The sequence below is a fragment of the Xenopus laevis genome, chromosome 8L (assembly GCF_017654675.1).
Source record: "Xenopus laevis strain J_2021 chromosome 8L, Xenopus_laevis_v10.1, whole genome shotgun sequence".
Lineage (NCBI taxonomy): Eukaryota > Metazoa > Chordata > Amphibia > Anura > Pipidae > Xenopus > Xenopus laevis.
In genome coordinates this window covers 115,652,929-115,671,851 of record NC_054385.1, presented here as the reverse complement: position 1 = coordinate 115,671,851, position 18,923 = coordinate 115,652,929, and the positions used below count along the sequence as shown (strand labels likewise).

The 18,923-nt window shown below is 37.4% G+C and overlaps 1 protein-coding gene across 1 annotated transcript; it reads left to right on the top strand.

The window, feature by feature from the left end:
* Positions 1 to 2,581: 2,581 nt before the first annotated feature.
* Positions 2,582 to 14,265, top strand: LOC108699037 (extracellular calcium-sensing receptor). The gene is given in 5 exon segments (XM_041572531.1): positions 2,582 to 2,839; positions 3,872 to 4,714; positions 8,015 to 8,242; positions 10,065 to 10,188; positions 13,358 to 14,265. Coding segments are annotated over 5 exon segments (2,361 nt in total).
* The last annotated feature ends 4,658 nt before the right edge of the window (positions 14,266 to 18,923 follow it).

Genomic DNA, 18,923 nt, shown 5'->3' with positions numbered 1-18,923 from the left:
GTTTGTGTCAGCTTGATTATATCACCAAAGAGGAGGCCCTGCTTGAATATTAGCTTGTATTGCTACTTGCCAAACCCAACCCTGGAGCACACTTCATTGGCCTGAACCCTGACCAATACAGGTTCCACGAATTTCATATTTACCAGCTGTTTACTATTGTATATCCTGTCCGCTAAATGCTTCATCTAACTTTTTCTGTTTGAATAATCTGTATTTTCTAGCTTGCTCTTCAGCAGAACTAGTTTGAATACATTGGTCCACAACTGATAATTTCAAACGCAATCTTTAAAAAAAAAAATGTTATTCTAAGTTTCTGTTTTACAAAATATGTACTGTTAAACTTCCTTTATTTGCATGGTATAAAATATTATGGGGAATATGTCATAAAAGACACTAAGTTTGCCCAGGAGCAGTAACCTATAGCAACCAATCAGCAGGAAGCATTTGTTGGACACCTGTTTAACAGCAAACATCTTATTGTCTGCTAATGGTTACTACTCCTGGGCAAACTGAGTATCTTTCATTACATAGTGTATGTCTGATAACAATTCCATTAAAATGTTTTTATTGTACAATATCAAGTGTTCCCTTTTAATATTTTCAGTGTATTTGGCTTCCAGATAAATATCAACAAACAAAAACAAACATGCTTCTAACTTCCATCTACAATTGCCATCTGTACTTGTTCCTAATACTGTTCTGTTATAAAGATGTTGCATGTGAGACTTCATTAGAAGGATGCAGATTGTCTACTGAAGATATTTTTGGATATTCATTGGCTGGGGATATTACATTGGGAGGTCTCATTCCTGTCCAGATTGAAACAACTACTCCTAATACAACCTATAGGCAAAGTCCACAGCCTCCTCAGTGTAGCAGGTATGTTCTTCCAATGCCATTTAGTAAAATCTATTTCTTTAACATGTAATTACTTGTCCACATGGAAGTAACAGGGTGGCTGATATAAAAAAGGGATGTGTAGTACAAATCTGACAGCTCTGCACTCTTTTTCTTCATTCCTCTTCATACGTTCATCACAGCCACAGGTTTAGCAAAATGTTTCTGTGTTTTATTGTCCAAAAAGATTGGAGAAAATTGCCTGGTGGAAAACTTTTACTTCTAGTTAAATAATGAGGTGGCAGATATATGCCACCTCATTATCAAACACACACACATGTCAGTACTCTTCCTTGTTTTTGAGAAGGATAGATAATGTGCCTCTGTGTTTCTAAAATGATATGGGGGGCAGGATATGCTTCCTTATATGGGAAGTGAGATGGGAGAAGAGAGAACCTGCATTTCAAGTGGAAAGCTCAAAGTGAATTCAACATGAACGGAAGATAATTTTGAGTTCCTTCGAAATGGTGAAAGTTCCTAGAAATCTTAGAAAATCCTGTATTAAAGGACAAGGAAAGTCTAAAATAGAATAAGGCTAGAAATGCTGTATTTTGTATACTAAACATAAGCATGAACTTACTGCACCACAAACCTAATCAAACAAATAATTTATGCTTTCAAAGTTGGCCATAGGGGGCTGTCATCTTGTAACTTTGTTAAACATCTGTGCCTGACCCTGACCCTGCACATGCTCAACAAAAGCTGCTTGAATTCTGCATGGCTGGGAAGTAAGGCAGGGGCTCCCCCTGCTGTTCATAAGTATGATTGTTTCCCTGATAAGCAGTTAGTGACCATATGACAATTCTTATCCACAGCAGTAAATGAAGGGAGAAATTCACTGCATACAGTCAGGTTTCTTATACAAATGGTACATATTTTTTAAATAAAGTATATTGGAGATAGGTTTCTTTTTCATTAAAGTAAAAATGGGATTTTATTTTTTTTGCCTTTTCTTGTCCTTTAAGATAAAAGAGACCTTATACAAGCTATTGTAAAACCAGACAATTATTTATATGTGAAACTGATAAACTGTGTTTTTCATGCAGGCAGTTACAATTTTGACATGGCATCCTTGTCTCAAGGTTCAAATGTTTTTCATACACCTACAATTGTTAATTCTCCCTCTAAATGATGGCAAGTTACAGATGACCTGCCATAATGACCAGTTCACAGTTTGTACTTTTCATCTCGAAAAGCAAAACACAATTTTTTTATGTTATGTAATGACATACATTTATCCTGTCTGATGTATCTTGGTGCAGTTTGGTAACAATATGGATGGACTAAATGCTAAAGCCTGTTGATCACTATACGCCTAAGCCTGAGCTATTCAGCTTCATACCAACTGTTGATCTATGATATTCTTGGAATAAAATCACCATCGAGCCTTCATTAAAATTATAAGCTTTGGTACAATTATATTAGAAGTTGATGTCAAATTGATTGGCTTTTTGAGCCCTACCCCACACACAAGTGATTATACAGTTCAGATAGGGAGAATGAATTCCTTGAAAGAATTGTGCCTGTCTGCTGTTTTTCATTAGGGTCACATATTTCTCTGATGGATTAAGTAACTTCTCTCTGAAATATATTTAATTTAGATTTCATTTAGAACAGTGTTTTGTGTCCATTTTTTTATTTGCTTTTTAGATTCCATATAAGATATTATCGTTTAATTCTTGCAATGGTATTTGCAATACTAGAAATTAATGAATCAACTGAACTATTGCCCAATATAACACTGGGCTTCAAGCTCTTTGACTCATGTTACAATGAGGTACTATCACTGATGGGAGCAAAATGGATCTTGTCAGGAAAAAAAAATGGAGTGCCAAATTATAACTGTAACAAGGATCATATGCCATTGGCAATTGTTGGTGACATGCCATCTAAGGCCTCAGTGCCCCTAGCCAGGATCTTGGGATTGAACAGATATCCACAGGTACATAACCCCTTTGCATTTATCTTAATATACTGTGTCAAAAGAATAAAACTAAAATAAAAACAAACATTTTATGTTCAAAGATATGCAATATCAGAATAAATTCTTAAATAAGGAAACATGTTCACAATGAGTGTAGTGCAGCTGTGTAATGTTTTGTCTAATCATGGCAGATTCTCTCTCTATGGGGCAAATTTACTTACCTGCAAAAATTCACCAGCGATGGCTTCACGCACATCGCAACACTTCGCCAGGCGTAAATTTACTAATTCACGAAGATCCAAAGTTGCGCACAGGGTACCAAATGCTTGCGAAGTTGCACTAGCGAAAATACGATCAGCAGTTCGAAGTTACACTAGCGTTGGTTGATTTGCATACGGCGTGCAGTTACAATGGCCGTATATGTTGCAGCAAATAAATTACACTACACAAGGCCAGGGAACCTTAATACAATTATATAGTTGTGTAGAGTTGTTATATTGCCCTACACATGTGCCCACAGTATAGTTTAGATGCCTATGTTATCAAATGTAGGGGGTAATTATGGTACCCCAAAAAAAATTTCTTCTGATTTTCTTCAGTGTTTTTTGGGACTTAGAAAAATTTCAAGTAAGTCCTATCTACTCCATTGCACTTCACCTGGTCTGAGGTGGCGAAGGCAAGTCTGGCGATAGAGGTAAAAAATCATAAACATAGTGAATTTGCATAGTAACGCTCTTTTGCCAGAGAGACAATTTGCCTGGTGTTAGAGTGCGAAGTTGCGCCAGAGTCTATCCAGAGTCTAGTGCCGAAATGATGTCACGCTGGTGAATTTTCGCCAGCGTTAGCCACTTCGCCCTTTAGTAAATTTGCCCCCATGTCTTCCAGAGGTGCTGGTGAATCTCCCTGGTGCCTGGAATAATTTTCTTGCTTTAGAGTTATTGTCGTTAAGGAGGCTTACTTTATTGTTTTTGTTGTTGAACAGAACAGACCAAATAAAGTGTGTAAAAAGTTTCACCAGACTTAATATTGAGTTTTATTGTTTTTCAACAGGTTAGCTTTGCTTCAAACCATCCCTCACTGAGTAATAAAATACAGTTCCCATCCTTCCTCAGGACTACATATAATGGTCATCATGAAGGGTTTGCCATTGCGCAGTTGGTCAAGTACTTTAACTGGACCTGGGTGGGTATTATATGCTCGGATGATGACTTGGGTATATCAGGTGCACAACTGTTAACTAAATAAATAGAGAAAAATTGTGGATGCATTGCATTTCAGGAGACACTTTCTATAAGCAGCTCCATGAAGTTCATCTACCGTATCATTGATGTCATCAAGAAATCCAGAGCAGCAGTGATTGTTTTATCCTGCACCATGGAAAGCCTTGTATCTTTAATGGAAGAGATTTCTTTTTCCAATGTCACTGACAAAGTCTGGGTGGGAACATCCGGCTGGACCATTACTTCTGATTTCCCTAGGATAGAAATTCTAACCACCTTAAATGGGAGCCTTGGGATATCACCTAAAAACGGGAACATTCCAAGGTTTAAAGAATTTCTTTATAGCATACATCCTTCCATATTTCCAAATGATCCTTACATGAAGACATTTTTGGAGAAAGCTTTTCACTGTGTTTGGCCAGGAAATGATTCCTACAATAATACATCTCCAGCACTGCTTAAAAATGGCAGTGATTGGTGCACAGGAAAGGAGAGACTGGACAGCATTGATGTAAATATATATGATGTCTACAACTTTAAATATACATACAACGTGCATAACGCTGTCTTTGCTCTAGCTTATGCTTTGCACCAGATGAAGAATTGTGTTCCAGGGAAAGGGCCTTTCAAGAATGGAGCTTGTGCTGATGCCCCTTATCATCAGCCTTGGCAGGTATAGAATATCACTCTACTAGATAAGGGTGTATGAAGGTAGCAAAGTGTGAAATACACTATCGATTTCATAAAAATATTTGTGTAGTTAATTTGACATTAAAACCACTGACAAAGAGAATGGTAGACATTATTAAATGGATATTAGAGAATTCAATTTTTTTCTGAATCGGATTTACATGGCATAGAACTTTGCTCCTTTCATATCAAAATAAAAGCCTTATTAAAGGAACAGTTCAGTGTAAGAATAAAAACTGGTAAATAGATAGGCTTTGCAAAATAAAAAATGTTTCTTTATAGTCAGTTAGGAAAAAATGCAATGTATAAAGGCTGGAGTCACTGGAAGTCTAATATAATAGCCAGAATTCAACTTCCTGCTTTGCAGCTCTCTAACTCTGAGTTAGTCAGCGACTTGAAGGGGGACCACATGGGACATAACGGTTCAGTGAGTTTCCAATTGATCCTCAGCATTCAGCTCAGATTCAAAAGCAAACCGCTATGAACCGTGTGTCCCCCTCAAGTCACTGATTGGTTACTGCTTGGTCACCAGGGTAACTAGTCAGTGGAAACCAAGAGAGCTGAAAAGCAGGAAGTAGTGTTCTGGCTATTATGTTAGCCATCCAGTTACATTTTATTGTTTTTATTTTTATACTTAATTCCTTTAGGGGGTTATTAATCTAAGGTCGAATTTTGGAGTTATGTGAGCTTTTTTAAACCTTTAATGAACTGGAACAAACTTACAACTCGAATGGTCTCTAATTTAAGATAAGGTTCGCATGGAAAAAATTCGAATCAGCGCTTAGGGGTTAAGTACCCAGGAACTCGAAGTGATCGAGTTTTCCACAGGAAAGAACTTGAATCACTCTAATTGATTGAGTTTCCAAGACAAATCCTGAAAAAACCTTGAACATCATGAAGGGTATAAAAAATTTCAAATGGTTCAAGGGACCTCTGCCATTGACTTCTATGTGACCTTGACAGTTTTTAGATGGAGTATTTTTGGATTCAAGCTATTTCCAGAGATTTTTTAACCCTAAAAATACATTTTTGACCAACACATTACCTCAAAAACTCAAATTTTTCATGGAACTTGATCCCCCATATGTATGTGATAACCAAAGAGAGAGATAGAGGAACAGAGAGAGAAAGGAACAAACTGAGTATGCTCAAGCCCTAGCCCTGGAGGTTTATGCTGAAAACAAGTCTGATACAGAAGCCCATTTATACACAATAGAAGGAAATAAATGCTGTTTATTTTGACAGAGGACTCAAAGCATCCTTATCATTATTGAGGGTTTACTGGTGTATTTATATAAACCTTTCTGATAAAGCTTACTTCATTTTAGCCTTTCCTTCTCCTTTAAGGGACAGTGGCAGATAACTCCTTCTATAGCAAATTCTACGACAGACAAGTTAAGCTAATAAGATCACCTTTACTTCTCTGAAGAGACTTAGGGGCTGATTTATCAAGGGTCAAATTTTGAGTTTATCCCATGAACTTAAAATTAAAAAATAACCGACCAATCCAAAATGTATTTAAAATATAGCATTTTTTAAATTCAGGTGAATAGGATGGGCCTGCAAACTCAAATCGAATTTGATTGAATTCGATTTGATTTTTTTCAACAAAAAAACTAGATTTTCAAAAGTCTACCAAACTACTCCAAATTGGTTGTAGGAGGTCCCCCATATGCTAAAACACAAGTTCGGCAGGTTTTAGATGGCACATAGTCAAATTTGAATTCTTAAAGAGACAGTACATTATAAATATCAAATTAAGATTTTTTTTTTTTAAAAAAAACTCGAATCGAATTTCGGCTATTCCTTAGTCAAATTGCACTAAAATAAACTCGAAAATTGAATTTAAAAATTCAAATTTTCAATTCGACCCTTGATAAATCTGCCCCTAAATGTGGGGTGGTTCCCCAGGTGACATGTACCAAGTAAATGGGACTTAAATTTTTATAGGTCAGGAAAATATTAGGGTAATCCCTTAGAGGGGGCTTTGAGAATGCTGGTACACTTAGGCAGCAGTGATTGGTGAATCTGACTTGTTTTGCTTTGCCGAAAATTTGTGAAACAGCGACAGATGTATTGAAGTCAATGGTCAACACATTTTTTTTTACAAGTGACAATATTTTTTTACTCATTAGAGTCCATGGGGTTTTTTTTGTTGGCAAACCTGGGGAAAAAATTATCTTATAATTATATAGGCAGACACCTGGGGTGTGGATATTACCAATGGTGATGTGATGTTATGAATATTGATATACCAAGTGAAGTACCTTATAACCTAAATTATAACCTAATTTACTACATACAGAGCAGGGTGAAAAATGCAAAAAAATGCATAATTGCTCAGGTACATACTGTAGATATCCCTCCTGTTATCCCCTAAAAATCCCATCATTTTCACATTTTCAGCAAATTAAGTAGTGCCAGTGGTGCTGAACCCAGTTCCTAGCTCGTGCTGCCCTGCTCTGTGCACATTACGCCATGTTTCAAAGTCAAAGTAAATTGCCACTTTCTTCAGTAAAATGCTGTCCAGTGGCACCCATGACTCTTTGTAAAGGTGCTGAGAGTCATATTTCAGCCTCCAATACTTCTGTGATACTGGATAATGTTTCCCCTTGGTGTCTATAGCGCCATCTGAGAACTCAGTCTGTGAATTTGTACTTCACATGGTTACAGAAGTGATGTATAGTGAGGAATGAAACTGTCCCATTTTGCTTTGCCATAACATTTGTGAGCCCATGACTAAGCACCCTGAGGGGTGCAAAATGCGTAGGGTGGATGGAGATGCAGCTATATTTTTAACTTTTCTACCAATAAATTTATTTTTTAACTGAATATCTATGGTCTTGTGGATCCGTTTGAGTGCCGGTCAGCTCTGCTTCCGAATCTTCTGCTGTACCGCTCCCTAAAGCTGGGGGTCTGGGGCTGGTGCACCCGGACCACTTTCACTGTTCAGTGAGTTACTTTACTAACAATTCTGGAGCACCTTGTTCTCCCCTAACTATTTGAATAACGTTTGTGGAACCACAAAGAAAAATTTGAGAAATTCAGAAATATCACAAAAATGTTGCCAAATGCATTGGACTGAATGGTTTTACCTCACGTCTTTTTTCTTGCACCAAATGCATCAGAGTCAAGGGACATTTTTTAACCTGTGAATTAACATTTTTCATTAGATGACACTGCAAACCATACTGTATTTGCATATTATAATGAAGTCCTAAAAGTCTATTTTAATGTTCAACTGATTTTTTTGTCAGCTTTTTGTAAAATGATTTCCTCCTAGCTGCTTCATTACATCAAGAAAGTTGTCTTCAATAACACTGCAGGGAAACCAATTTATTTCGATGAGAATGGAGATGGTCTTATTGCCGTAGACATCTTGAACTGGCAGTTGTTTCCTAATGGAAGTAATCAGTATGTCCATATTGGTAGTTTTGATGCCAGCTCTCCCAAAGGCCAGGAACTTAATATTTGGCTAAACAAGATTTTATGGAATGGACAGCGCACCCATGTGAGTATATATTTAGTATGTTTAGGACTGCTATATGAGTATCTAAAATAATAACTAGGGATGGGCAAATTTGACCTGTTTTGCCAAAAATTTGCCTGAAAATTTGCCTACATGCATTAAAGTCTATGGGCGACTGTTTTTTTTTTTTTTTTGTAATCTCACAACATTTTTTTTGATGCACAACATTTTTTTCTCCCATTAAAGTCTATAGGCGTCGTTTCCTTAGCGGAACTTTGTGAGAAAATTCACTCATCCCTTTCAGAGCCAAAACTTTCCAGTGAAGGTATGGGATATGTTTTCAAGAATGCTCAGGACCTGGGGGTTTCCAGATATGTGATCTTTATCTAATTTGGATCCCCATACCTTAAGGCAGGGAACCCCAACCTTTATTACCCATGAGCAACTGTCAAGACTGCCAGAAATACCCGACTGCACTGTTTACATTCCCGGCGGTCACAGTGAAGATCCAAGATGGCGGCGCCCATGCTAAACACATGGCTGCAGCGTCGCTGCATGATGATGTCATCACTGGTGCCGGGATCACGTCATAAAAGGGCGAGGAAAACACTGTGACGGCGCCCAAGAATAGGATTTGCTGCCATTGATCCTGGGTTCCTGTTTGTGTTTCCTGATTCCTGCTCCCAGCCTGATTCCAGCTCCCAGCCTGTTCCTGCTCCTGCCTTGGTTCTGACCCCCTGCCTGAACTCTTGATATTTGATTCTGATCTGCCTGCCCTCGTTAACTCCTGCCTGTGACCACTACTACTGATTCTGCTTAACCCTTCGGATACAGCGACCTTGCTCCCTCAAGAGGGCTTCCTCCTTGATCCAGACTACCTCCCGTGGGGGTAGCTTCCGGCTCCCTGACAGCAACATTCAAATGTAACAACATTTTGGAGCGCACACAGCACAAATATGCAAAAAGTTCCTGGGGTGCCAATTATGGGTTGTGACTGGCTATTGGTAGCCTATGTGGACTGACAGCCTATAGGAGGCTCTGTTTGGTGGTATATCTGGTTTTTATGCAACCAAAACTTGCCTCCAAACACCTGTTTTGAGGCCACTGGGAGCAACATACAAGGGGTCAGTGAGCAGCATGTGGCTCATGAGTCACTGGTTGGAGACCACTGCCGTAAGGCTTCTAAAAATCATTTAAAATGTAAATAAACCCAATAGGATTGTTTTGCCTCCAAGAAAGACTAATTATATATTAGTTGGGATCAATTACAAGATACTGTTTTATTATTTCACTGAAAGTAGTGATTAAAGGATGCTTTGCACTGTTGAACAGCTTTATATGGTAATAAGACTCAGTTAAATGCAGAGGTGGCAAACATAGGCAGCTCCATTAATCCAATTTAGCATATTATTAAATCAGCCCTTATATAGTTAATATGGCCAAAACTAAAACTTGCACTTGGAGGCCAAGATATATTGATTTTGTTTTAAAATCTTTTACACATGCTGGTTTTTCAAGCCAATGCAGGAATAATTTCTAAATCTGATGCGAATTTGTAAAGTCTACTCACAAGGTTAATAGTTAAAGCTGATGTGAAACCACTGATGTCTATTAATATAAACAGCTAATGATTCAAGTGCACGGCCTATAGGCATTTGCATGTTAGAAAATAAATAGCCTTTTTGCACTAATTTCTGATGTGACAATGTCAGAAGCAAATGGTCTCAATGGCACCTAAAGACAAGGCATTTATCCAAGATGACTGACCTTAAACTAAATCATGTGTTACCTTTTAATTACATTTTAAATAATCATGCCTACCCTGATATATACATGGAGTTTACAAATTAATATTTCTTTATAGGTCCCTGTCTCAGTTTGCAGTGATCCATGTACCAAAGGCTACAGAAGAGCTCCAATTCAAGGGCAAAAGATTTGCTGCTTTGATTGCCTGCCATGTTCTGAAGGAGAGATTCTTAATCCAAATGGTGTGTACCAAAATAATTTAATTAAAGACATATATATATATATATATATATAGACACATACAAGAGTCCTCTGCACTCAACCCATTATCAATATATTTAAGACAGCGACATTTTGTGCATACTGCTACTAAAAAATGCCTTACCCTTTAAACAAAACAGGGATTGTTTGTCCATATATTGCAATATATTTAAGCTGGCCAACTACGTCAAAGTCATCCCATATCTGGCCAGTCCTACGCTTAATTTTCATCTGATTCATTAAGAATTCTATTGCTTCATTATACATTTTACAAAGGGACTAGGTTTTACCTGCAACTTAACTTGCTGCTTTCAAAGTAAACCTCCATACTTGGCTGCCCTTTTATTAGACACCAGTGGGATCACCTGACTATAGCTGGGAAGGGTGGGAGCTACAACATAGAGCTGGTCACTGCTCTTATATAACTATAACAAACAAGGGAAAGTTGTGCTCACCACTATTTTTTAAAAACATTAGGCGGGGGTGCAATGAGGCTGTGACCACAAAATACATATAGACACATACAAGAGTCCTCTGCACTCAACCCATTATCAATATATTTAAGACAGCGACATTTTGTGCATACTGCTACTAAGCATTGCACCCCCGCCTAATGTTTTTAAAAAATAGTGGTGAGCACAACTTTCCCTTGTTTGTTATAGTTATATAAGAGCAGTGACCAGCTCTATGTTGTAGCTCCCACCCTTCCCAGCTATAGTCAGGTGATCCCACTGGTGTCTAATAAAAGGGCAGCCAAGTATGGAGGTTTACTTTGAAAGCAGCAAGTTAAGTTGCAGGTAAAACCTAGTCCCTTTGTAAAATGTATAATGAAGCAATAGAATTCTTAATGAATCAGATGAAAATTAAGCGTAGGACTGGCCAGATATGGGATGACTTTGACGTAGTTGGCCAGCTTAAATATATTGCAATATATGGACAAACAATCCCTGTTTTGTTTAAAGGGTAAGGCATTTTTTAGTAGCAGTATGCACAAAATGTCGCTGTCTTAAATATATTGATAATGGGTTGAGTGCAGAGGACTCTTGTATGTGTCTATATGTATTTTGTGGTCACAGCCTCATTGCACCCCCGCCTAATGTTTTTAAAAAATAGTGGTGAGCACAACTTTCCCTTGTTTGTTATAGTTATATAAGAGCAGTGACCAGCTCTATGTTGTAGCTCCCACCCTTCCCAGCTATAGTCAGGTGATCCCACTGGTGTCTAATAAAAGGGCAGCCAAGTATGGAGGTTTACTTTGAAAGCAGCAAGTTAAGTTGCAGGTAAAACCTAGTCCCTTTGTAAAATGTATAATGAAGCAATAGAATTCTTAATGAATCAGATGAAAATTAAGCGTAGGACTGGCCAGATATGGGATGACTTTGACGTAGTTGGCCAGCTTAAATATATTGCAATATATGGACAAACAATCCCTGTTTTGTTTAAAGGGTAAGGCATTTTTTAGTAGCAGTATGCACAAAATGTCGCTGTCTTAAATATATTGATAATGGGTTGAGTGCAGAGGACTCTTGTATGTGTCTATATGTATTTTGTGGTCACAGCCTCATTGCACCCCCGCCTAATGTTTTTAAAAAATAGTGGTGAGCACAACTTTCCCTTGTTTGTTATATATATATATATATATATATATATATATATATATATATATATATATATATATATATATATATATATATATATATATACAGTAGCCCATCAAATTAAACCTACTGTATACCAGTGTTGAAACAGAAAATGGATATAAAAGGTCAACACTACTTCTGCCACAGATGTGTAAAGTATAACTAGATTTTATTCTATGTAATTAAAATAACCTGATACCTATAAATATGTGTCAGTATACACAAAGGGGTTATTTACTAAACTCAATTTTTTTTCAGGTCGAGTTTTTTTTAGGCAAAAACTAGAATTTTTAAAGGAAACAAAAACTCAATTTTTTCAAGATTTATTATACCCTGAAGTTGCAAAAAGTCAGAATCCGAAAATCTGTCATCTCAAACCTATCAAGGTCATATATGTCAATTTGAATGATTTGAAGATATTGTGGTCTGTCCTGGGTTTATTCCAATAATCTGAAAAATGTGGGGGTTTTGGGCGATAAACCAAAAAGATCAAGTGATTAGGACTTCAAATGAGAAATATTTGTATGATCCGAGTTTTTGCTCTAATTTATCGAGTTTTTTCCCAAACTGATTTTTTTTAAATTATTTTATAAATAAGATAAAATTGTGTATGGGAGCTTGGTCAAGCTTGGTTTAATACAGTAAAAATTTAGATAAATAAATTGAGGGAAAGTAATAAAACACACACACACTGCTCAATATTAAATGATATATTATATTATAAGAAATTATATATTGTATGAAAATGAATACATCACCGATTGATTACGCAACATAATTCGAGAGAGACATCAGCTGGAAACACCAGAACAGCGAACTCTCAAAGCCAGACCAATCAGGAAAAGTTCTACACAACACATCTGCTTGTAGATGAAGTTCTGAGGACCTCTTAACTGAGCTCTCTTTTTATACTAGTACAATAATAAAATGATCAATCATAGCAGAATTTGGCCTTAATCCTAATTGTGGACATATAACAAAATAATGGCCATATGCCTGAAAATTTGACTATGAGGTTGACCATGAGCTTTCTTGTTCATGATAAATAATAAGAAGGATGTACGTTGCATTATCTTTTTTATCTTTTATATTCATTCTTCTAAAATTACCTCAAGCCAGGCCCCGGATTTGTGGTGAGGCTACAAAGGCCCAGGCCTAGGGTGGCAGAATAATAGGGGCAGCATGCCGCCCAACCGCTTGCCGGGGAGCACAGCTCCCCAGCGCTCTGGTGCAGGCGCGCATGTGCACTCGCACCAGACCGCACGGCCAGGCACCAGAATTGCATGACCTGTGGTTCGGTGTAATTCACTTCCATAAATTGCTGAATTTACTCTCCTCAACTTCATTTCTTACAAAAAAAATTGTATGCTATTGATTACCCATATGCACAAATGGGCAATTGTCCCAAATGCCCATTTTTTAAAAGTCACTCATACTGAGAAACATTACATATGATAAGTTTAAATTGATATAACTTTGATTTTCTAATATTTTGCTGCTTATGTTCTAGATGACACTGAATGCCTGAAGTGTCCAGAAGACAAATGGCCTGACAGCAGAAAAGAAAAATGTCTTCCAAAGCTCATTCAGTTCCTGAATTATGAAGAGTCATTGGGCTACGCTTTAGCCTGTATTTCAATCTTGTTTTGTCTCCTTACATTTTCTGTGTTCTGTCTGTTCCTAGTTAAACAGAAGACTCCCATAGTAAAGGCAAATAACAGAGAACTCAGTTACCTACTTCTTATCTCCCTTATGTTTGGCTTCCTTTGTCCCTTGACTTTCATTGGTAGACCCAACCAGATCACATGTATGATACGCCGGGTCATGTTTGCTGTCATTTTTTCACTGTGCGTTTCTGCCTTACTAGCAAAGACTATCAATGTCATAATGATATTTAGTGCTACAAATCCAGACAGTAAATTGAAAAAACTGATGGGACTGAGAATACCAGTTTATATTGTCCCTGGGTGCAAAATGATTCAGATAATTCTGTGCATTGTTTGGTTGACAACAGCAGCTCCATTTGCAGAATTCAATATGGCAGCAGAAAAAGGAATAATAGTGATTGAGTGCAATGAAGGATCCAGGGTGTTATTTGCTTGTGTCTTGGGTTATATGGGTCTCTTAGCTACTATTAGTCTATCAGTTGCATTTCTGGCAAGGAAGCTCCCTGACACATTTAATGAGACCAAGTTCATTACATTCAGTATGTTGGTATTTGCCAGTGTTTGGGTGACATTTATACCCGCTTATCTCAGTACTAAGGGAAAACAGACAGTGGCAGTAGAAATATTTGCCATTCTCTCTTCAAGTGGTGGTTTTCTTGTTTGCATCTTTTCCCCAAAATGTTATATTATATTACTGCACCCAGAAATGAACAGCAAACAGTATATCACAAGGAGAAATGATAGAAACTAAAGGATATGATTAGGGCTATGGACATATTAACTCTCAACATTTTAGAATATATTTTTCATGTACTAATTCATTTTAAGTAGAAATATTAAATGGACATTTGGCTATTTTACAATCTTAAAAGGGGAACCTACAACCATATTTTCCTAAACTCAGAAATGAATCTTTCTTTATTTTATTATGTACTTTAAAAAGGCAAGTTCAGGTATGGGATCCTTTATCCAAAAACCCATTATCCAAAACGCTCTGAATTATTTATCATTTTCTCTGTAATAATAAAACAATACCTTGTGCTTAATTTCAACTAAGATATAATTAATCCTTGTTGGAAACAAAACCAGCCTTTTGGGTTTATTTAATGTTAACATGATTTATTGATAGACTTAGGTAGAAGATTCAAATTATGGAAGGATCCATTATCTGGAAAACCCAAGTCCTGAGTATTCTGGATAACATGTCCCATACCTGTAATGTGCTGACTGTATATTAAATGCTACCACATATAATTTTAAAATATCTTTTTATCTGTATGAAAGAAAATGTACTGTACATTGCTCTTATACAACCACTATGTAAATTAATAACAAATGACACATAATTCTTATATTATGTAGGAATTCACTAAAATGGTAGTCTTAGTATTAACTTTTTAAAGTAGGAAAGCAATGACATCCAGGTTAGTTTAACAGAAATCCATTTTATTCACAATGGAGATTCCAATAAAGAGTGAGATTACTAGTGAAATTTCTCTAGGCACAAATGAACGCTAGCAAATCTTCACTATGAAATGCTCGTACTGAAGAAGTATCTCTAGCGAAAAGTCGCCAGCGTTTGGGGCCCAAGACTCAACCTCGCATTTTAGTGAATTAGTGTAGTGGTAACGAATTTGCGCCTGGCAAAGTGGTGCGAAGTGTGTGAAGTGTGTGAATCGGTCGACAATTCGCCTTTTAGTGAATCTGCCCCATAGTATAATGTAGTAATATTTTGAGACAATTTCCAATGTTTTTTGTTTTTTTACTATTGTGGTTTTTGACTTATATAGCTTTTTATTCTATTTGCAGTTTCTGCAGTCTGGTAGTTAGGTTCCAACTTACAGTAGCAACCATGCATTTATTTGAATAAGTGTCTGGAGAATGAATAGGAGAGGGACTAAATAGAAAGTAACCAAAAGTAGCAATAATAATAAATATATAGCTTTGCAGAGCCTGAATTTAGTTCAGACGAACAATCGTTACTCCACAAACTTATCTAAGTGCAAATTTGTTACCCTTTTTGCCAGAGTCTGTTGATAAGATAAGATGAAGCTACAGCCTCACCAATCTTATGTCAGTGACATCATATCCTATGTACCAAAAAAGTCATAACATTTTTGGCATTTTTTCATAATTTAAGGTGGGATTATGTTTAAATGGTTATTTTTTTAACCATTTTAGCTCATGCCACATTTGTTTTAGGGTAGGTTCATGTCTTGTATAATAGAAGATCTCTTTTGTATTATTTTGCTTCCTTGGGCATTTATAATAAGTGGCCACTTCCAGTAATTTCACCAACAATCACTAATAAAGACATATATATGACCTATATGTTCCGGCCATATTTACATTGACTAAAGAGTAAGTATGTTAACAAAGTTTTGCTTGGAAGAAAGTAACACTAGAGAAAATTAGAAATGTTTGTGTTGGACAAAGTTTCACCATAGAAACGTTACCAGCGTTAATCTGGCATTCTTATAAATATGCATATTTGCTGCGGAATAAAGTCTTACAAAGTTGTGTGAAGTATGGCGAATTTTCCCTAAGCAAAAATTCACCCTTTGGATAATTTGCCCCATAGTGAGAAAATAATTCTTTAGACAACTATAACCTAACCTAACTTGAGTGAGAATTTTATACAACATTATATGATTTATAGTCTTTTTAAACATGCTCACACCTTAAATAGAACAACACAGCATTTTAATTTTGAGATTTTCCTTTAAGCTCTTGCTGCCAATATTGATCTCATGTAAGCTAGGCCCTCACCTTGAATTATGGTGCATTCAGTCATCTAATACTAGCACACCCCAATTGTATTCACTTTAGAGAAAAGTATTTTCAATGATGGCAGTAGAGGTAAAGTAAGGTCTAACCAGCACCATGCATACACAGTAGTGAGATAGGAGTAGCTGTGTATTTTATTTCATCTTATTGTATTTGTAGGGAACGTAAGGAGTTTACAACCATGGTGTGATGAAGTAGAATCATCTGTATGTTCTGGGGGGTTAATATAAAAAACAGAATATTCTGTATAATTATTTCACCAGTCCTGGTGGAAATTTATGGACTGCCAAAAAGTCCTCCAAAACCAATGTAGACAGAAAGAAGTTAAGCCCCAAAGACTATAGGAAGTAACAGAATAATATAATATAATGCATTCAATCATTTTACTATAAACACCCTTGTGCAAAGTGTAAATAAATGTAAATGCAAGTACCAGTATTTAGTTAGTAAGAGTATAAAGTACAAAATTAACCCTTAAACTAGGAACAGAGGAAAGAATAAGAGAAAAGTGAAACTGAAGCACCCGTATATAGGTTGATACTTACAAACTCCTTATAGGGTATAGTCTTATATTAAAACTGCATCAACCATTTAGTAGATGTATTCATTGAGGTCACTGTAGGCTAAAAATGAAGGAACGGGAAAAAGCATACGAGCATATAAAACATTTTACTTTAATAACTCATAAAAACATATATTGCACTTATAAGCGTTAAGATCAGTATTTTGCACTCCATTTACCCAATCCTATAAATCCTGCAACCATTCAGAGAGGAAGTCCAGCTGATGTTCTGCTTTCCTACTCTGTCATTGGTTAAGGTTATTTTTTAGGTATAATATAAGGTATGCAATAAGGGTGTAAAGCGCATATACTAGTGGATAGTGACAGTAAGTTCTCATCCCTTGTCCTATATATCTATAATTCTGTCTCAATGGACTCCACAACATGGATAGGGTTGATGCAGCTGAAGATCCTGAAACAGGAATCCTCAGTAGGAACCTGAGGTGGAGGAAGGCCTCAGTACTAAAGAAGAGCTTACTCTATGGTACTCTTAGCGAAGTCAGGAATAAGCGATAGTAACAGTTAAATCACATGTGTAGTCCTTAAAATTCCCATCATTCTTTGAAAGTCATAAGTAACAGCAGCATGTCAGATATGATACATACAAAAACTGTGGGGTGGCATTTAGCAAAACTGCCAAAGTGATATTTCAATCTATGGAGCCGATTCACAAATAGTGATGGACGAATTTGTAATCGAGAAATTCTGACATTTCAGAAATTGACGCCATCGAATTTTCACCTGCGTTTTTTTGCAGGAAATTAGCGAATCTATTTGCCTGCGGCAAAATTCAATTCGAAATTTGACCCTTGATAAATATGCCCCTTAAGGTTGGAGATCCAAATTATGCATAGATCCCCTATCCAGAAAACGCTAGGTCCAGAGTGTTCTGAATACCAGGTTTCATACCTGTACCAGTTGGAACACTAAAGGGGTGGTTCACCTTTGAGGTAACATTTAGTATGTTATAGAATGTCCAGTTGCTAGCAACTTTACAATTTGTCTTTATTATTTAAATGTTACAGTTTGTTATAGTTAGTATGGGTACTTGACAGAGATCTAGTACAAACCGGATATGGTTGGTCACACAGAGAGATGGTCACTTAGTTCAGCTGACATTACGTGACCAGTGTGTGCATTTATTCCATGGGGCAAATTCACTAAAGGGGGAATTTTTGACTGCGATGGCTCCGCTCCGCACACTTCTCACCACTTCATCAGTTGCAAATTAGCTACCACTATGCTAATTCACTAAAATGCAAAGTTCGTGTCTGCAGCCAAACCATGGCGAAGTTTCACTACCATAAATTTGTCAGCAGGAGCATTTAATGGCAAACTTTCGCTAACGTTCGTTTCTGCCTAGTGATCAATCTAGTTAATTTGAATATGGCGTGTACATATATGTCATATAGAAATCTTAATGTCACGGCCGGCACCCGATACCAGAACAAATGCCAAGCACCCTGGTCTCGGCTTCACCAGTAGTGTGACCAGCGTTGGGCTTCGGGAGGAGTCCTCAGCTTACTTGGGTGCCACCTGGACTTAACGAGGGGTGCAAGGCGAGATGTTCTGGCTGGCGAAGGGGCACGGCTGTTAGAGTCTTTGGGGCCGAAGGTCACGGTACAAATGGAGCAGGCAAGAGAATCGTCAGACAGGCTGGGTCGAGGCAGGCAGATATCCAGAATCGTCAGGCAGGCAAGGGTCAAACCGGGTTGTCAATCAAGGGGTTAAGCAGGAAGAATTGTCGTAGGCAGGCGAGGGTCAGGATACAGAATGCAGAATAGTCAGGAACAGGCTGGGTCAAACACGGGTAATCAAACGGACTAGATACAGAACTGATCAGACGCACAAGGCTCAGGAACCACTAGAAACAAGTTCTATCATGGGCACTGGCTGGGAGTATGAATGGGCCTTAAATACTTTCAAATTTCGCGCCAAAACGTGTGCCAATGCGCACTGGCGTAATCACGCCAGCACGCCTGTACCTTTAAGAGGCGCGCAGGCGCCGCGCGCGCCCTAAGAAACCAAGATGGCGTCGGCGCTGGAGGCAGGAGATGGAG